Here is a 20,525-nt window from a genome sequence, read left to right as displayed (position 1 = left end):
AGCTGGGACATTCTCTGCACTGTGCTTTGTTCCTCTTTGCCACCACCATGGAGGAGATTGGTGGGTTTGAAACCCAGGGAAAGGTCCTTGCCTCGCGAGGGTGTCCCTCATTGAGAATCTGGATCCGCTGATGTGCACATGGTGAAGTCAGAGTCCCTTCCTCACAGTGTCCCCTCCACCCTCCCATGAACTGTTCTTTCCTTCCAGGAGGCCAGCAAGCGCATCTCCAGCCACATCCCTTTGGTCATCCAGTTCTTCATGCTCCAGACGTATGGCCAGCAGCTTCAGAAGGCCATGCTGCAGCTCCTGCAGGACAAGGACACCTATAGCTGGCTCCTGAAGGAGCGGAGCGACACCAGCGACAAGCGGAAGTTCCTGAAGGAGAGACTTGCACGGCTGACGCAAGCTCGGCGCCGGCTCGCCCAGTTCCCTGGCTAACCACGCTCTGTCCAGCCCTGTAGAGGTACACTCACACCGTCTGCCCCTGTTCCCAGGTAACCACTGAACAGACTACTTGAGTGCTCAGTAGTCAGACTTGATAGTCACAGTCTCTGCTTATCCATTAGCCCATGGCAATTTAGCAAGAAGCTGTGAGAGCAGTTTGGTTTCCAGCATGAAGACAAAGCCCCACCCTCAGATGCACATGAGCTGGTGGGGATGAAGGATGCTGTCTTTGTACTGGGAAAGGGATTTTCAGCCCTCAGAATTGCTCCGCCTGGCAGCTCTTCCCCTTCTCTGTATTCTTAGGAGCTGACATGGGCTGAGCATCACAGAAGCTTATTTCCTGGTGTTTGTAATGTCCCTACACCAATCCAGTGTTTTAGGAGCATGAGTGCCATGTGTGTCAGTCCTGTCAGAGCCCTGTCTCCTCCGTTTGTAATAAACTTATTTCTAGTGGACACGGCTCTGCCATGTTTTGTATTTTGGGGAGAAGCCTGAAACTAGCAGGTAGGACGCAATGGAGCAGTCGGCGCTAAAGCTGCCCTCCATGGCGGGGCCAGGTAGGAGCGAGCAAAAGAACAGGGTCTGATGATTTCCTACAGACTGGAGGGAAATGGGGGAGCACACTTTAAAAAAATGAAACAGAATATGAAGCCAGCGGTGCTAACTGTTAATAATGTGCATTGATCAAGTGTCCAATTTGTTGAGTCACTGGGTACCTAGCATGGAGTTGAAAAGCACAAGGTCCAGTCAAGAAGAGGTTGCCAGGCCAGGTGCGGTGGCTCACGCTGTAATCCCAGCACTTTGGGAGGCCAAGGCGGGTGGATCACCTGAGGCCAGGAGTTCAGGACTAGCCTGACCAATATGGTGAAACCCCGTCTGTACTAAAAATCCAAAAACTAGCTGGGTGTGGTGGCATGTGTCTATAGTCCCAGCTACTCGGGAGGCGGAGACAGGAGAATTGCTTGAACCCAGGAGGTGGAGGTTGCAGTGAGCCCAGATTGTGCCACTGTACTCCAGTCTGGGCTACAGAGTAAGACTTCATATCAGAAAAAAGAGGTTTCCCAGTGGGCCTTTACCTGCAGAGGCTGTGGCTGGGGGAGTGGTCTGGGAAGCAGAGAAGGCAGAACACTAACCTTGGAGGAGAACCCGACTGAAGTTCTCTTTGGTCTAGCCTGGTGGGGGGAGACTCTAAGCCACACTCTTATGCCCTGAGCCTGAGAACCATGGCTGCCAATCAGTGCTGCTGTTGGGCCTCCTCACCCTGAGGCCAAGGCAGGCTCAAGGGCAGGAAGTTGAACAGTGGACTGGATGGATGGGGCAGGAGAGGACCAAACACTGTGTCCCTTAAGGGGAGAGTTGAAGGATCAGGATTGCCCGAGCCTAGGAAAGAGAAAGCCAAGAGGCAACAAGAGAGATGAAGTGTGAGCACCAAGGTGCGATGTCCTCTGGGGAGGTACATTCTAGGTGATCAGTGTGGGTAATGGGGGTACTTTCTACAGGGGGGCCCCCGGATGGCATGGCTTCCTCAGGAGCTGTGAGGTCCCAGGCAGTGGAGGCATCAGGCCAAGCTGCACAGCTGCTTGTCAGGTTGGGGATGGGGGCTGGACCAGCAACTCAATCCTCTCCCCTCTGGACTGCCCCCCATCCCAGATCTCTTCTGACTCTTGGGACTCTATAATTCTCAATTCTTCGGAAAGTTTGAGAATTCATTTATAAGAGAGGATGTCCGGAGAGCAGTGGGCATTTCACAAGCCCAGGTCAGCAGCTGCCGCTGGGCAGTACCTTTATGGCTCCCCCAGGTGCTGACGTGCACCTGCAGGCTGACTTGAGCTACTGAGTTAGCAGAGGCTGATCATTTTGACTCATGCTTAAGGGAGAGACGACACCAGCACACACACAGGTTTGCAAGAGTAAGGCTGGGCGAGTCCAGGCATTCTTTTTTTTTTTTTTTTTTTTGAGACAGAGTCTCGCCCAGACTGGAGTGCAGTGGCGTAATCTCGGCTCACTGCAACCTCTGCCTCCCAGGTTCAAGCAATTCTCCTGCCTCAGCCTCCCAAGTAGCTGGGACTATAGGCACATGTCACCATGCCCAGCTAGTTTTTTGTATTTGTAGTAGAGTCAGGATTTTATTGTGTTAGCCAGGATGGTCTCGATCTCCTGACCTCATGATCCACCCACCACGGCCTCCCAAAGTGCTGGGATTATAGGCTTGAGCCACCACGCCCGGCCGGGTCCAAGCATTCTTAATTCAATACTAGGCACGCGTTCTTGCAGTGGAGGTGGCCCAGGTCCTCTGCTGTGTTGGTGAGTCAGACAGGCCAGCCCTTCCATGAGGCGGGTGCCCTCTTGTGGCAGGCCTGGGAAACTTCTCCACTACAAAACGTCCCTTCCTTCCACCACCACCCAAGTTAGTCTTCCACCTGCCTTAAGGTTCTGCTGCACTGGAAACAGAGTCGGAGGCGTCAAAGTGTTGCACAGGATTCTATTTTGCTGTTGTTAGAATTTTGCTAGTGATAACCAGAAAGGATGAAGAAAGCTGACAATGTGTGTCCCAGAGAACAGCAATTTCAATTTCCCCAGGGGAGTGAACCTGCTGGGGACGCCCCACGGTGCCCGCAAGGACGTTCCTTTCGGCCAAAATGAACATGTGTGGTGATCCCCCAGGCCTGTCCTAACTAGTCATTGAGAGTGGAGAGGGGAGGGGTCCCAGTGGTCAGAACTTGGAGAGAGCCCTGGAGACCGCTTTGTGTGATTCCTTCCTGCACTTAGAGGGGCCCTGGGCTCAGGCAAGCGATGGAACTGCCCCTCCCTACCCATCCCTCCATTCCCACCCATGACGGACAGTGCTGGGATCAGAGCCTGCTCTCCAGCTTCTGTGGTCTGCCCTGTAAGTGAGGCAGGAAAATAGGGTCTGGAGGAGGGAACATAAGGACGGAGTCTCACTCTCTTGCCTAGGCTGGAGTATACTGGCACAGTCTCAGCTCGCTGGAACCTCCACCTCCCAGGTTCAAGCGATTCTCCTGCCTCAGCCTCCTTAGTAGTTTACAGTAGACTACGGGCACCCACCATCATGCCTGGCCAATTTTTGTATTTTTGTACAGATGGGGTTTCACCATGTTGGCCAGGCTGGTCTTGAACTTTTGACCTCAGGTGGTCTGCCTGCCTTGGCCTCCCAAAATCCTGGGAGTACAGGGGTGAGTCACCACACCTGGCCTTTTGAATGGCTTTGACAAAAATGCTGATAATGATATGGACAATGAAATTCAGGCTGAGGTGGTCTCAGATAGAGATGAGGAACTTGCTGGTAACTGGAGCAAAGGTTACTCTTGTTATATTTTAGCAAAGAGACTGGGGGCATTTTGCCCCGGCCCTAGAGATTTGTGGAACTTTGAACTTGAGAGAGATTTGGCATAAGAAATTTCCAAGCAGCAAATCATTCAAGTAGAGACTTGGGTGCTGTTAAAGGCATTCAGTTTCAAAAGGGAAACAGCATAAGAGTTTGGAAAATTTGCAGCCTGACAATGCAATAGAAAAGAAAATCCCATTTTCCGAGTAGAAATTCAAGTCAGCTGCAGAAATTTGCATAAGTAATGAGGAGCTGAATGTTAATCCCCAAGACAATGGGGAAAGTATCTCCAGGGCATGTCAGAGGTCTTCACAGAAGCCCCTCCCATCACAGACCCAGAGGCCTAGGAGGAAAAAGTGGTTTCATGGGCCAGGCCCAGGGTCCTTGTTCTGTGTGCACCCTAGGGACTTGATGCCCTGCATCCTGGCCACTATAGCCATGGCTAAAAGGGGCCAACGTACAGCTTGGGCTGTGGCTTCAGAGGTCACAAGCCTTAAGCCTTGGCAGCTTCCACATGGTGTTGAGCCTGCCAGTGCACAAACTGAGGTTTGGGAACTTTTGCTCAGATTTCAGAAGATGTATGGAAATGCATGGATGCCCAGGTAGAAGTTTGCTGCAGGGTGGGGCCCTCATGGAGAACCTCTGCTAGGGCAGTGCAGAAGGGAAATGTGGGGTTGGAGCCACTACACAGTCCCTACTGGGTCACTGCCTAGTAGAGCTGTGAGAAGAGGGCCACCATCCTCCAGACCCCAGAATGGTAGATTCACTGACAGCTTGCACTATGTGCCTGGAAAAGCTGCAGACACTCAACACCAGCCCAAGGTGCAGCCAGGAAGGAGGCTATATCTTGCAAAATCAGAGAGGGAGCTGCCCAAGACCATGGGAACCCACCTCTTGCATCAGCATGACCTGGATATGACAGATGGAGTCAAAGAAGGTCATTTTGGCATTCTAAGATTTGACTGGCCTGCTGGATTCTGGACTTGCAAAGGGCCTGCAGCCCCCTTTATTTTGGCCAATTTCTCCCATTTGGAATGGCTGTATTTACCCAATGCCTGTATTTACCCCATTATATCTAGGAAGTAATTAACTTGCTTTTGATTTCACATGCTCATAGACAGAAGCGACTTGCCTTGTGTTGGATGAGACTCTGGACTTTTGAGTTAATACTGAAATGAGTTGAGACTTTGGGGGACTGTTGGGAAGGCCTGACTCATTTTGAAAATGTAAAGATATGAGATTTTGGGGCTGTAGGGGCAGAATGATATGGTTTGGCTCTGTGTCCCCACCCAAATCTCATCTTGTAGCTCCCATAATTCCCAGGTGTTGTGGGAGGGACCTGGTAGGAGATGATTGAATCATGGGGGCAGGTCTTCCCTGTGCTGTTCTTGGGATAGTGAATGAGTCTCACGAGATTTGATGGTTTTAAACATGGGAGTTTCTGTGCACAAACTCTCTCTTTGCCTGCTGCCACCCACATAAGATGTGACTTGCTCCTCCTTGCTTTCTGCCATGATTGTGAGGCCTCCCCAGTCATGTGGAATTGTAAATCCAACAAACTTCTTTCTTTTATAAATTGTGGTCTTGGGTATGTCTTTATTAGGAGCATGGCAACAGACTAACAGAATAATAATGAGTCATTTGAGGGACCTCTCCAACAGGACAGGCTTCAGGAACTGAGGGCACCAACCAGAGGAGCGCCAAGACCGACCTTGCCTCACCTTGGTCCTCTGACCAGCAGCCTCAACATCACCCCCTTACAAGGAAATGGAGGCTTGTCCTACTCACCAGGCGGCAGAACTTCAAAGATGCAGTAATTACTTTGAAAAAAAAATTGCATAATTTATTTGCATGATATTCATTTTCACAACTGAACTTTACAGTTTAAAAAAGATACAAAAAAGACAAATGGTTGCTCACATAAATAAAAAGGGGCAATAAAGAAGGAAGACGTTTTCACCATTATAACACCTTTTAGGATGTGTCTTGGGGAGCAGGCACCTTATAGTGCCACCTGTTTCCAAGGTGCCTGGGAATGCTGCTCTCTACAGAGGCACGTGTACAGACAGATCCTGCAAATGGGATTGCATGACCTTCCGTTTCAAGGTTAAGTCCTAGCAGTAGAATCATTCATTTCATTCTTGCAAACCAGCCTGCTTGGCCAAGAGGCAGAACCATGCTAGAGTAGTGCTCATGGTTATGGCACTTGGTAATACAAGAGGGACCCTTCCCCTGGTTGGAAACCCACGGCATTGGAAGGAACCACAGAGAGTCCAAAACAAAACACATCTTTCTCTTCTTCACCGCCACCATGGGCACTTTCCTTCAGCACATTCATTTATAGAACATAAAGTCAGAAGCCAATCATTTTGTCAAAGTATCTCAAATAGGCCACCACTCAAACTTGGCAAAAAGATGATAGTTTCAGAGTTAAATGTAGGTGGACTACTTGGAGACATCAAATGCTAAGATTCCAGGAGCATTGAGGTAGCAATGTGTAGAAACATAACTTGGAAACAGTGTACCTAAAACTGAGCATCCTTGATTTCCCCCATGGACCTCAATTTCCAGTGACTAGTAGGCCTGAAGAGGCCAACGTGGTGCCAGACTTGGCCCCCTGCCAGGACCAAGGGGCATGTGCAATCTCCAGGGAGCCCCACCCAATGTGCAGGTGGAGACCTGCACCAGGAGTGCTCAGGGCAAGTGCCTGTGCAATTGCTTCCCTTGCACCAAGGGCACTGTCTACATTCTCACCCTGTAAAAACAAAAATGTTTCTGTTGCCCTTACAAGTGACTACCACGTCACCACCCATGAAGGGCTGGTCCCTTTATTTCCAACCACCATCCGGGGCTGCTAAGGCACTAAGAACCAATCATCAAAAACCCCCTGTGGAGAACTAGGCTGGGGACACTACCCAAGTGGCCCCAGAGGGCAGCCGCTGCAGGTGCCACCTGGCTGTCTCCCTTTCCACGTCTCTCCTTTTCCATCTGAAGTCGTCCAGCAGCGGAGAGGCAGCAGCGGAGAGGCAGCAGCGGAGAGGCAGCAGCTCCGTGCTCATCCGAAAGTGGCCCCTGGAAAGGACTCAAAAGGAAGATCTCAATGGGGCAGCCTCCACCCCTCTCCTTCACACTTGACCACCAGTGTCCACAACCAGCCGGCCATCACCCCTTGTGGACAAGGGGTTAAGGAGAACAGGCTGGGCAGTGGAGCCACTGCAGACTACACAGAATGGCAGAGAGTGCCAAAGCCAGGCAAGTTCACTGTTTAATAAAAATGAAGTGACCTCTGAATCATCTGTAAGAGTAAATCACGCACGGGGAAGCAAAACCAGCCGCTTTGTTTTCTCGTAGAACGACGTCAAGGACAAAGACCATGAGGATTAGTCATCTGCCTGTTCAAATAGGAAAAAAAAAAAAGTATTATTTTCTTAAGACAAACAAAGGTGGGAAATAGTTTTTTTCCTCTAGGTTCACATGAAGCACTTAGAAACCAAATAAGCAAGGCTTAATAGCACAAAGGATCATTTTTCTCTCCAGCATGGAGGTCAGAGTTAGGCTGAGCATGGTGGGGCAGGAGCTTCTGGAGGAGCAGGCAGCATATGTGCAGGCCAGCCCGAGGGACATCTTTTCAGCAGAGTCTGGGCTTCCCCCAGCTGCTCTCCTGCCACACAGCCCTTCCCTCCCCGCACAGCCACACGGACCCACCTGCAGCCGCCAAACATACCCAGCTCATTTCTCCATCCTGGCGTGAGTCCACCCCTCAGCCTGGCTGACCGTCCCAGCCCTGCCAGCTTCCCTCCTGCCCTGCCTCCCCTGGGGTCATCTGTTTCCAGCACTGGGCCCTGTGCCAGGCGAGGCTAAGCTGGGCACCATGGTCACGGGAAGGCCCTGAGTCCTGCATGTCATCTGAAGGAGACACAGGTCGGGCCTTAGCGGGAAATGCCCCCTGGTTCTGCTCCTCCTTCAACAGACTGGGCATCTGGGAGACTTGAGAGGACACAGAATAGAGCATTTTCTTCCACTAGTAGCCCGGCCCTGGAAAGCGTAGCAATGTGAGAAAACTACAGGTCTGAGGCCCTGGAGATGAGAAGATCTGGTTCAGAGACGTCCATGAGGTTCACAGGGAACCCCTGGGACCTTCCCTCGTGCTTGAGTCTGGGGCATCAGAGAACCCTGGCTGCTCCTGCACTTCCTAACCTTGGGGGCTGCCCAGGGGCCACTCGATAGCCCCAGAAAAGGATGGGCACAGTCGGTTCTTCCCTCTGCTCTCTATAAATCAAAAGCTTCATGTGAGGCCAGGCGTGGTGGTTCACGCCTATAATCCTATCACTTTGGGAGGCAGAGGTGGGTGGATCACCTGAGGTCAGGGCTTCGAGACCAGCCTGGCCAACACGGAGAAACCCCATCTCTACTAAAAATACAAAAAGTAGCTGGGCGTGGTGACAGGTGCCTGTAATCCCAGCTACTCGGGAGGCTGAGGCAGGAGAAACACCTGAACCCAGGAGGCAAAGGTTGCTGTGAGTTGAAATCGTGCCACTGCACTCCAGCCTGGGCAACAGGGTGAGACTCCATCTCAAAAAAAAAAAAAAAAAAAAAAGTTTGATGCAAGGTGGCCTGGGTGGAATAACTGAGTCAGCTGAGCCAGAACTAAGTGTGGTCGGCAGAGCACGAAAGAGTACACAAGCCGAGCCCCAGCACTTTTCATCCAAGCACCAGGGGAAATATGCAAGTGAAGTCAGTGAGAGGCAATGAGCAGTGGGTGGACACCAGGGGGACGGGGCTGTGGCTGGAGTAAGCGGGGTTTGTTTCATGCTGACCAGTGGTCAGCAGTCAGCTTCCGGCAGTAGAACCATGCCTAACAGATGTCTGGCTTTGGCTTGAGGAATCAGAGAATAGTTAGAAGGAGGACAGGATAGTTACCCTCATTTGTCGATAAATCCAGTCCGTGAAGACGGTCACATTTCCGTACACTCCTGGTCTGTTAGCTTGGGCACAGCCAGATCCCCAGCTTGTATCCCCGATCAGCCACCAGACATCGTTCTTCAAAGTGACCAGAGGCCCTCCACTGTCACCCTGGGGGACATGGCAAGGTACAGAGAGCAGAAAAATCACAATCCACTGCACACCACTGACCAGGCCTAGAGGAGGTGGGGGTGTGTGTTGCGGTGTGAGTTACGAGTGACTGTGTGGGCTTCAAGTCTCCACCATCAAAGGGTGACGGTCACAGAGATGTAACCCCCAAAGAGACAGCCCCCACCCTGAATTTTAATCTGTACAAGCTGATAGTTACCAAATAAATTGCTGTTCATAATTTAAAATAGTCTAAATACTTGTTTCTGTTCCACTGGCACTTTTACCAAATACCAGTTTTTCAGAGGGCGCGTGTGATTTGCTGTTTGTACTTGCTTCTGCCACCAGAAGTGTTCACACTGTTTGTGGCCATCACTTCCCATGACTGCCCCGAGCTGGCTCCATGTCACTGCGGAGGCTCTGCTGACCCCAAGAATGCCCTCTCTCTCATGAGGGGTTCAGTAGGATCTGGTAAGGGTCAAAGGTAGAATAAACATGTTGAATTACCTGGCAAGAATCAACGGTCCCCCGCAGGAAGCCGGCACAGATCATGGCTGGTGTGATCAGGCCGTCGTAGACGTATTTGTTGTTGCATCTCCGCGGCTCAATGAGAGGCACCATGGCAGCGTTCAGCACGTCTGAGGTCTTCCCTAAGGACAGGGAGACTTGTTGAGCTCCCAGTGTTGCCAGCAGCTCTCGCAGGGAGAGCACACTTCCCTCCCTGAGACCCGCACACACACTACACAGATGGTCACAGCTCTCTCTCCAGCCCTGCCCCCGTCAGCTCATCCTAGCACCAAGCCCTCTCCTGGGAAACCTGGATTCTCCTTACAACTGGCAGTGCCTGTGCTGAGTGCAGCTCTGGAGTTCAGCTTCAGGGAAAGAACTTCCCAGTTCTGAAACCACAGGGCTCTATCAGTGCCGTGGAATCCCCCTCTTATTCACCAAAGGCTTGGTTCTGCCAAACCAATTTGCCGCTCCTCACTGAACACTACCCAGGACACAGGCTCCCGTTTCCCCTCTGGCACGCACACACCCTTCTGGAGCACACACAACCCTCCCTAGGCTGCCTGCTTCTTGGCTCCCCTGCACATGAGAGCTTCTCAAGACACGGCCTGCACTTGCTACCTCTGCATTTCCCACTCTCGCTTCGCCTCCCCTTGGGTATCTTCTGGGCACCGTGGGCTTAATGTGCAAAACCAGAACCCTCCATCACACCTTCTCCCACCCCAAATCTCACCAACTAATATTCCCTGGCTTGGAAGATGGCACCACCCGCCACCCTGGGACTTCAGTCACAGAGCAGAAAGCCATCGTCCCTGACTTCTCACTCTCTCTCCCACAGACGTGCAACCCATCAGCAAGTCTGGTGGCTCTAGCCCAAATGTACCCTCATCTCTCCACAACCATGCCCACACTCTGCTATGAGCTGCCTTCCTGTCTCAGGGAACCACAGCAATGGACTCGTCACCATGATCCTCATCTCCATCTATTCAGCCCCACTCCCCGCACAGCTGCCAGATCATGGCACTCCCTGGCTCACGATCTCGCTACCTCAAGCAGACGAGAAGCTGGTGTCTTCACCATAATCCACAAGGACCTATGCAATCTGGCCCCAGCCCACCTCCTTGGCCCCTTGACCACACCTTAAGATACATGCACTAGCCTTTTTGATGTGTACACATTTCTGCCATTTGAGTCTCAGCTCAAATGCCACCTCTTCCGAGAAGCCTTCCCTGACCACCCCTTCAAAGTAGCCGGGACCTTGCTCCCCACCCTCAGATATTTGGAAGTACCTCGCTCAGTTGTTTGTCTTCTGTCTGACCACACCTGCCCCCCGCCCCCGGCCCCCACATCCACAAGAGAGGTAAAGCTCCTGACAGCAGAGATGTTTGTCTTACTCTGTTCACTTCTGCATTCCCGGCACCTGAGTAGCACTCAGCCCGCACTAGGTGAGGTGTGCACACATATTTGTCGCTATTCCCTTCATCTTGGATTCCATGAGGCCTTTTGCCCAGCTTGTGGCTTCACTGCAGTAAGTTTCTGCTGATGAGGAGCCAGGATGCCCCCCACTACCTTCCCTGATGCTCCCCCCAAATCACCCAACCTTTGTACTTTCCCCTGTTTGAACGGATTTGCTGTCTGTATGGCCTAGACGCTTTTGAGAAGGATGTAAACATATGTAAAATGAACCTTTGCCTGCCACTAAGCTCTTCCAACCCTCCATAAAAATGAAGCAGCCAGGCTCCCTTCATTTGAAAGACTGTCAGAGAGAAATGCAGACTGCAACTGAAGGGGGCCGAGAGAGCCTCTCTCTGTGATTATCAGGGCAGAGGACAGGTTTAGATGTGGCCACCACAGGTCCAGGATGCCCGTCCTTACCAAGCCCCTGTCACTCAGCCATGGAGGCCTTGGTGGGATCTCCAGGGCAGCTCCAAGCTCACAATGGGTGCAACACAGGAGATCCTGCACCTCTAAACTCGTATGACCCAGATACTTCAAAAGCCATTCCACATGCTGCTCCGTGTGATCGTAATAAGAACACAGTGTATTAGGTAGAGTGGGCAGGATTTCTCCCATTTAGCAGATGGAGAAACTGAGGCACAAGGACTGGGGGAATCACCCAAAGTCATCCAATCATTGAGTAGTAGAACTGGGATTAAAACCTGGACCTCCCACTTTCGAACCCAATGCTCCATCTGTGGGCCCTGCAGTCCTACATGCCCAGGAGCCTCACCTTTCTCCTGGGTGGCCCCCCACCCAGAAATCCAGCAGTGCTGTTCCGGCTCCAGCATCATGCCTGGGTTGGGCAGACATACTGGTTTCACCACCTCTGTTTTAAGAAGAGAAAATACAGTGAGCCAGGCTAGTATCACCCAAGGCCTCAGGCTATGTCTCCACCTGGCCTTCCCACATGCAGGCTGCTGGGCCTGGCACCCCGGCCACCCTGCCCAGAGGACCCTGCATCCCAACAAGTCCCACATTTTCACTTTCTCCCCTTGCCAGACCCCTCCTTCTGGCAGGCAAGAAGTTATGCTACTTATAAGTAGAATTATTTGCTAACTCTGCTATAAGAGGAATTATTTGCTAGCTCTGCTTCTAAAATTACACACTCCAGGTGACCAAGAGGGGAAGGACACACAGGAGGCAACAGCCAAAAAGCCGATGGAGTCAGCTTTCGCCCCAGAGGCACCACGCCGTTGCTCATGTGTTCGCTCTTCTATATGTGAACCATTTCCCAGTGTGAATACAGACACGTTGTAGGGAGGGCTGAGGTTTTGCTGCTTCTCTATCCACACGGGCCTAGAACATTCCAGACCGTTGGATGGACCAGAGTGGGACCGAATAAGAGGCTAAGAGAAAGCATGTTTGTCCTGAATTAAGCAACTTGGTTTTAAAATGTATCTTTAAAAATCAAGGATCTTTACACATCTCAATAGTAGTTCTCAACTAGAAGTGACTTTGCCTCAAAGGGGATGTTTGGCAATGTCAGCAGACAACACTGGTTGTCACAACTCGGGAGCTGCTGGCCTCCAGTGGGTAGAGGCTGGGGATGCTGCTAAACATCCTACAAGGCACAAGAGAGCCCCAGAACGGAGAACCACCTCAGATGTCAAGAGTGCTGCAGTGGGAAAGCCCTGTTCTAGCCTTTTCCACCCCTGGCTTGAATCATCACCACTCAGTACAGTACAGAACAGATGTGGTGGCTGCTGCCTCCCCCAAAATGCGGCAGGTGCTCTTAGCCTCTGTGAGCCTCTCCCACTGGCCACCCACTGCACACCACCCTCGCTCAACGCAAATGCCTCCCTTCCATTTGGCACAGCACAAGTGTCATTTCCAATCAACATCTCCTTAAGATTCTGCCAACTTGCTTGCCAAGCCTGAGCCACGTGTACCGTTGAAAGTCAGAGGCGTATGCAGCTTCATCAGCGCAATGTCATTGTTCTTGGTCTTGGAGTCATAATTTGGATGAGAAATCACTTTTTCTACTCGGTGTCCTTTTTCATAGAACATGGAAGATTGTCTCAAAGTCCCCACAAATGCCGTCCATTGCCACGGACTGTTAAGAGGTCTGGGAGAGAAGAAGGACTCAGTATCTCAGAGCCACAAACACGGAGCTCTTGGTGGATGAACTGCCAACATCAGAAGCTGGAGGCAAGACACCCAGAGGCGGGATGATTCACCAAAAACCTCACAGGGAGACAGTGGAGGAGGGGCTTGGCCTCCCCTTCTCCCCCACGCTCCCTCCACTCCGACTCCCCGCCTCAGCCCCCGACATCATCCCTCTTTCTGGCTCTTGTGTCACCGTGGAGGAATCTGCAGCACCCACCATGGGGCCGACATCCCTCCCTGGGGTTTCAAGGCCATTTCTAGCAGGACTGGCCCTTATTTTCCTTTGTATGCCAAAGCATTTCCTGGCACATAGTAGGTGCTTAATAAATGGGTACTGATGAACAGACTTGAAGTCCAATATCCATCAAACCATTTCCTTTATCCAGGTGTTTCCCTCTTAAGATAATCCCAGCTCCTAGTGGACCCAGAGCATTTGGGAGTATGAAGAGGGGGAGAGAAGGGCGCACCCTTGGGTAACAGCCCTTGAGAGAAACCCAGCTCCTAGAGGGCCCAGAGCACGCGAGGGTGTGAAGATGGGCAGAGAAGGGAGCACTCTTGGGTAACAGCTCTTGCTTCCTTGACCTTCATAACAGCCCGAGAGAAGAAGGGCATGCCCATCTTATAGCTGGATGCACCATGGGTCAGAGATGTTGAGTGAATCATCTAAGGCCACGCAGCCAAAAAGGGCTGGGCCAAGAGTCAAACCCAGTTCAGCCTCTCTCTAAGGCAGAAAAATACATCCGCCGAGTAAGGCCTCCTCCAAAGCAGCATGTGACCAAAAGCACTATGTGTTTAAGAAAAAGGGGAGGGGTTGGTAGCTTCCATAAATGCTAACACTGTCACAGCTAGCCTCACCCCTACCTAACCCTTTGCATGAGCAATGCTGTGGCCAAGAACACTTAACCCCAGGGACCTTCCAGCAGGGCAGCCTGAGGCCCCTGAGCCTCTCTGAGTGTGTCCTCTCCTGGGACTAGTGTCCCGGAGAGAGGAGACCTCAGGGGGCGGGGGCTTCACTCAAGGGCAGGACAGAGCTCAGAGGACAGCGGCTGGAAGGAACGCTGGTCATGGTGACATCGTGGAGAATGTTCCACCTGCACCCTGTGTCCCGCGTGCAGGGGACACTCAGTGCATACGTGCTGAAGGACGACACAGCCATGCGCTGCCTGGCATGAGTGCACCTGGTGCCCCACAAGCCTAGGAAGCAGGCGCAACACTCTCCCCATTTAAACACAAGGACGCCCAGGCTGCAAGGGTTGAGACCCTGCTCAAGGTCACAGGGTGACTGGAGGCCAGCCCGGAGACCCCACCCAGCCCGCGCCGCCCCTGGCATACTTTTCCACGCAGTGAGCAGCTGTCACGATCCACTCGGGGGTGATGATGGAGCCTCCACACACATGGATGTTCTGGACGTGCAGACTGACCTGCCAGGGCCAGGCCCCCAGGAGCGCGTTCTGGCCGCCCACGATCCTGCTCTGGCGGCTTAAGTTTGAGCGGACCCCACAAGCTGAGGAAGACAAACAGGAGGCCAGTGGGGTGAGGTCAGCAGAAGCCGCCCAGCCACCCAGCGCCCTCCCCTCCCGAGGGTCTCCCAGGCTGCAAGGACAGGGCAGATGGCACCGGCACCACTGCTGGGGGCAGACTCAGGGGGCTCCTGGGGGTCTCCTCTTGCTTGGAGAAGGGAGGACGCCCCTTCAGCCCACCCAGACCCAGGAAGCACCGTATCCCTGAACACTCCTGTGATCCCATGGGGTCTCCTGGGACCCAGGTCGGGGTGTTCTGGATAACAAGGCCCTGGGGACTCCTTGAGTCTTGGAGGGACTGACACCACTCAAGGGCCCCAGATTCTCATACAAAGAAAAGGAAGATGGGAGGGGCAGGCTGGGAGTGAGGGGGTGAGGAGACGAGGGGGTGAGTGAGATGGTGAAGGGGTGAGTGAGTGAGGAGGTGAGTGAGGAGGTGGGGAGTGAGGGGGTAATTGAGAGGGTGAGGGGGTAATTGAGGGGGTGAGGGGATGAGGGGGTGAGTGAGGGGGTGATTGAGGGGGTGAGTGAGGGGTGAGGAGATGAGGGAGTAAGGGGTGAGTGAGGGGGTGATGGGGTGAGTGAAAAGGTGAGGGGGTGATTGAGGAAGTGAGGGGGTAAGTCAGGGGGTGAGGGGGTGAGCGAGGAGGTGAAAGGGTGAGTGAGGGGGTAAGGAGGTGAGTGAGGAGGTGAGGGGGTGAGTGAGGGGATAAGGGGTGAGTGAGGGGTTGAGGGAGTCATAGAGGGTGAGTGAGGGGGTGAGGGGTGAATGAGGGGGTGAGGGGGTGAGGGGGTGAGTGAGGGGGTGAGGGGTGAGTGAGGGGGTGAGTGGTGAGTGAGGGGGTGAGGGGGTGAGTGAGGGGATGAGGGAGTGATAGAGGGTGAGTGAGGGGGTGAGGGGGTGAGTGAGGGGATAAGGGGTGAGTGAGGGGTTGAGGGAGTGATAGAGGGTGAGTGAGGGGGTGAGGGGTGAGTGAGGGGGTGAGGGGGTGATAGAGGGTGAGTGAAGGGGTGAGGGGTGAATGAGGGGGTGAGGGGGTGAGTGAGGGGATGAGGGGTGAATGAGGGGTTGAGGGAGTGATAGAGGGTGAGTGAGGGGGTGAGGGGTGAGTGAGGGGGTGAGGGGGTGATAGAGGGTGAGTGAAGGGGTGAGGGGTGAATGAGGGGGTGAGGGGGTGAGTGAGGGGATGAGGGGTGACTGAGGGGTTGAGGGAGTGATAGAAGGTGAGTGAGGGGGTGAGGGGTGAATGAGGGGGTGAGGGGGTGATAGAGGGTGAGTGAAGGGGTGAGGGGTGAATGAGGGGGTGAGGGGGTGAGGGGGTGAGGGGGTGAGTGAGGGGGTGAGGGGGTGAGTGAGGGGGTGAATGAGGGGTTGAGGGAGTGATAGAGGGTGAGTGAAGGGGTGAGGGGTGAGTGAGGGGGTGAGGGGTAAGTGAGGGGGTGAGGGGTGAGTGAGGGGGTGAGGGGTGAATGAGGGGGTGAGGGGGTGAGATGGTGAGGGGGTGAGATGGTGAGTGAGGGGGTGAGGGGTGAATGAGGGGGTGAGGGGGTGAGTGAGGGGATAAGGGGTGAATGAGGGGTTGAGGGGGTGATAGAGGGTGAGTGAAGGGGTGAGGGGTGAATGAGGGGGTGAGGGGTGAATGAGGGGGTGAGGGGGTGATAGAGGGTGAGTGAGGGGGTGAGGGGTGAGTGAGGGGGTGAGGGGGTGAGTGAGGGGATAAGGGGTGAATGAGGGGTTGAGGGGGTGATAGAGGGTGAGTGAAGGGGTGAGGGGTGAGTGAGGGGGTGAGGGGTGAGTGAGGGGGTGAGGGGTGAGTGAGGGGGTGAGGGGTGAATGAGGGGGTGAGGGGGTGATAGAGGGTGAGTGAAGGGGTGAGGGGTGAATGAGGGGGTGAGGGGGTGAGGGGTGAGTGAGGGGGTGAGGGGGTGAGGGGGTGAGGGGTGAATGAGGGGTTGAGGGAGTGATAGAGGGTGAGTGAAGGGATGAGGGGTGAGTGAGGGGGTGAGGGGTGAGTGAGGGAGTGAGGGGTGAGTGAGGGGGTGAGGGGTGAATGAGGGGGTGAGGGGGTGAGATGGTGAGTGAGGGGGTGAGGGGTGAAGGGGCCTGCTGCCTTCCCTGCTTCCTGTGTGCGAGTGTCTTCTCCACCAGGAGGTGAGTACATGGGCAGAGGGCAGGGCGGGTACTATGTGCCCTTGGAGCTGTGCTGGACCCCAACTCAGGACCTAAAGAAGACCTGAGCCAGCCCTGCTGGGATGACTGTGTCAGCGCCTTCCAGCTCTTCAAATGAAAAGCTGAGCTCAGGACCACGGCCCCACAACAGCACTGGGCCATCCCAGAGGAGGAGAGCGATGGCGGCTTCCACATTTGCAAACGGTTTGGAAACTGTAAGCACTCCAAACACGGAGATGGGGACAGCCAAGTCTAAGCCACTGTCCAAAATTCAGGAGAGAAGAGGCAAGAGCGCTGTTGTTCTCCGGGTTTGTCTCTCCTCCCAGGTCCCACTGGCTGATGGGTACGTGGTGGCCACACCATGGTGCTGGACCACAGCCCTGCAGATGCTCCAAGTCCACATTAGGTGGCTGCCAGGGCTCACTAACGCCACCCCCTTCACTTTCTGGAGAAAGAGACCTGCCGCGCCTCCGGCTCATGGGTGGTATAAAGCGTAGGGCTTTGTCAGCTTCCTCAGGGGGCCTGACCTCAGGGGGTGTCCCTTGGACCCAAGGCTGAAGGTGTCTGCAGGCCATGGAAATCCAAACCAAGAGCTCCTTGGAAAGAGCGAGAGGCTGCTGGGCACATCCCAACCCGTGACCCCACCTTCTTCCTTCCCACGCCCCCAGAGACACAGGGAGTACTGTTCTGAAAGTAGAGAGCATTTCCTAGTTAGAAGTGTCAAAAGGGGGACTCCAGATGAACTTACCTATACAGCGTAAAGAAACCACTGCTTTTGAAGAACAGGCGTCACTACAAAAAGAACAAGGGAAATTCTGGTCACGATACTGAGGAGTCACCTGCCTCTCGCATGCTCAGAAATCAGTCATTTCTTCTGATGTTCCCTCTCCTGTCTTCTGAGACGTAGAAGGGTCTGTGATTTACAACCCCAATAAGGTAAGTAAATCCATATAGGGACAGTGGCAAAGACCGACATTGAGCCAAAGTATGCAGCTCATATCTCCACTGTGTGACCTTGGGCAAGTTACTCAACCTCTCTTAAAATTGTACCAACTCCTAAGGTGGTTGTGAGGGTAAGCATGCGATAACGCTAGTTTTTCTTTTTCCTCTTGGAATTTAAAATCATCTTCTAATTTTGTAAGGAAGACATTTGGAAACTTCTGGGCTCCTATGACTGCTTTACATTTGTAGTGTTGAAGGCAACATAACCAATAATTTCCCTAGAATTAGAAGAAACATAAGAGTTACTCCTTTGGGAGTCAAACATCCCAGGTTATGGATGAAGAGGAAGTCATTCGTGCCTTCTGTCCTTCAGTGAATTCCCCAGGCTATGCTGAGAAGGAAAGTCACAGCCCGTGGCGTGCAGAGCTGGCCCACCCCGACAACTGGGCCGTGTGCTCTGCGGAACATAAACAATTTCACTGAGCATCAATATCGGACTAGGCTTCCCATGTCCGAGATGGGGCCAGACACAAGGAGCCTCCTCTGAAATGATGTCTGAACAGACAGAACAGGAACCTGGGGGTTAGAACCACAAAATCACGACCTGAACTCGCCTCCTATCCTGGCTAACTTGAACGATGGACGTTTCTTTACCAATCATAGCTCTAGCCTAGCCTCATTCCAACCTCCTCCTAGAAAAAAAATAATAAAGCAGCCATCACAGAATTACCCCTGCTTCCTGATAGCATCCAATCCAGAGCAAAGCCCCGCTTCCTCCAGCCGCCCCAAACCACCTCACAGGAGCCCAGGCCCTACAATAATAGGTCCTTCCTAACACCCTCTTACTGAGGCACACCCCCCGGGTTCCCAGTGACTACAGGTGCATTCCAGGTGGACTCTGGCTCTGGGGCACTGACACGGCCAAGCAAAGACATGTTCTCTTCAAGAGAAGACATTTCCTAAGAATCCTAAGGGCGGTAGAGATAGCCCTGTGTGGTCACAGCGTCAGGGCACATGTGGCTATTCACAGAAGCCCGACAGAAAACAAGCCAAGAACTCAGGCATCCAAGGGCAACTCCTGCACAAAAAGAGGAAAAGAAGTGCCTCCTCCGCCCACCACCACCGCGGAGACAGAATAGAGCCTACCAGACAATGGCCTTCTCTTCTTCCTTCCAAGCCCTCCAGCCTCCTTGTGAGTTCCCAAGGCTCTTGCCAAGGGATGGCAGCACCTCCTCCCCTCCCCCACCCCTGCCCAGCTGGACTTGGCTCCCTGATTCTGTGTGTAACCCAGGAAGACAAAGAACCACTCAGCATTTACAAAGTGCCCAGGCAGCTGTGTTTAGCTTCTCCACAGGGACAAACCGCAGCCCTGCTGTTTTGATGGGTGCACCTGGCCGCGCACAGCCCTCCCCACTGGGCTTGCCCTGCCACATTCCCCAGGACAGCAGGCTGTGGTGGAAGTCAGGCCCCCAGACACCTCTGCCAGCGGCCACCAGGAATGCAAACCTGCCCCAGGCTCCCACTCAGAGGAAAGCTGGCGCAGGGTGATTAGTTCATCCTCCCCCAAAACACAGCACCTGGCACCTGGCGGGCAGGGAGGTGATGCCTAGACACCAGGCATAAGCCCTGGGGACCTGGGAGGCAAGGAGAGCTCATGGGCACAGGACACTGTGTATCTTTCACATCAGAAAACACTCACATAACAGCAACAATCGTAGCAAACATCTTAAATGTGTGCAAAGCAAAAGGGATAGCTAAGTCCATCCCCTCTTCCGCCCTCCCAGCCAGGTCAGCCACTCATCACGTGACCTGTGGCTTGTGCCTACTTCTACCCCCTGGACACACACGACTCATTCCCAGGCCGCCAGAATGCTGCCCACCCCTCACAAAGCACCGTCTGGCACTGCCGTCCCAGGGTTGGGGCTAAGGGGACCAGCCAGCCCAGCGGCCTGGAACAGAGCAGGACTTTCCTTGCTCAAACCAGTGAAGTCCCTGGCAAACTGGGATGAGCCGGTCACCCCGGCTGGGACACTGAGATATTATCTTGGATTCCTAGAACCACACCCTGACACAATAGACACATCTCTAAATGTCTGAAGAGCAAAGGAAAATAAGTAGAGTTGAATGTCAGTGTTGCAGTGTTATCCGGTACCATCGAGGGCAGACGGTAGAGGCTGAAAATGAAATAGCAGAGGAACCTCGGCCACTTCCTATGAATAAACCAAGGGCTGCTTAGAGTAACCAGGCCTGGTCAGACTCTCATCTCCTCCCAATGCAAAACCCATCCAGACCGAGTATTGCAGCTTGGAGAAATGAGACTCAGGACAGCGATTCCCCATGGTGTCTCCTAGTTGATTTCATTCCAAAATGTTTCAAAGAAGAAGTCACTGCATACCTGTGGTACAGTTTTTTATAGATATCGACATTGCCAGCACTTGTGTTCAGTTTCATAAAGCTGGTGGCTCCACTGTTATCCACTATTCCTTGGCTAGAGTAAAAACTATTCCTAAAAAAGACAGAAAACCTTATTTATGTAATGGTTAAGACATAAGCAAATACAAATCCTATACTATGTCATAATACCTCTCATATGACATTCAAAATAAGAGGGAAAAACCTTAGCATTTAGGAAAAAAAAAAATCACACATTCTAACCAAGTGTAACAATTTTTTTCAGTTCAATAACCCTAAAGTGTCAGGTAAAATTTTTTCATTGGTTGTGTTTCTTATCCAGGTTAGGATCAAGAAACTATGAGAAGGACATAGGAGTGTATAATCATACATACATTTAATCTAATAAAAGGTACAGATGTTAAAATGTCCCCAGTTATCAATTCCACCAGGTTCCTGGACTGTGATTGGGCGCTTTGCTGTGTAATTCTCCCTTGCTGTTTAGGGATGGCAGAGTGACTAGCTAAGA

The 20,525-nt window shown here is 52.9% G+C and overlaps 2 protein-coding genes across 14 annotated transcripts in view; one reads left to right on the top strand and one right to left on the bottom strand.

Annotated features, from left to right (window-relative positions):
• MX1 (MX dynamin like GTPase 1) overlaps positions 1-899 on the top strand; it is a 37,980-nt gene extending 37,081 nt beyond the window's left edge. For 10 of the 11 annotated variants that reach the window (XM_077995179.1, XM_077995183.1, XM_077995175.1 and 7 more), the window contains one exon: positions 208-899. In XM_077995179.1, coding sequence (XP_077851305.1) covers positions 208-438 — 231 coding nt within the window. In that variant the 3' untranslated portion in view covers positions 439-899. 11 annotated transcript variants of the gene reach the window in all.
• Positions 900-5,607: 4,708 nt separating this feature from the next.
• The window catches only part of TMPRSS2 (transmembrane serine protease 2), a 41,307-nt gene continuing 26,389 nt past the window's right edge, over positions 5,608-20,525 (bottom strand). For all 3 annotated transcript variants that reach the window (XM_015132845.3, XM_077995732.1, XM_028845316.2), the window contains 8 exons: positions 20,001-20,111; positions 17,412-17,455; positions 14,306-14,477; positions 12,757-12,932; positions 11,598-11,693; positions 9,368-9,510; positions 8,711-8,863; positions 5,608-7,182 (listed from right to left, as the gene is read on the bottom strand). In XM_015132845.3, the coding sequence (XP_014988331.2) occupies positions 7,171-7,182; positions 8,711-8,863; positions 9,368-9,510; positions 11,598-11,693; positions 12,757-12,932; positions 14,306-14,477; positions 17,412-17,455; positions 20,001-20,111 (907 nt within the window). In that variant the 3' untranslated portion in view covers positions 5,608-7,170. The remainder of the gene's footprint in view (positions 7,183-8,710; positions 8,864-9,367; positions 9,511-11,597; positions 11,694-12,756; positions 12,933-14,305; positions 14,478-17,411; positions 17,456-20,000; positions 20,112-20,525) is intronic.

This window comes from Macaca mulatta, chromosome 3 (assembly GCF_049350105.2).
Source record: "Macaca mulatta isolate MMU2019108-1 chromosome 3, T2T-MMU8v2.0, whole genome shotgun sequence".
NCBI lineage: Eukaryota > Metazoa > Chordata > Mammalia > Primates > Cercopithecidae > Macaca > Macaca mulatta.
This window is presented reverse-complemented; position numbering and strand designations above follow the sequence as displayed.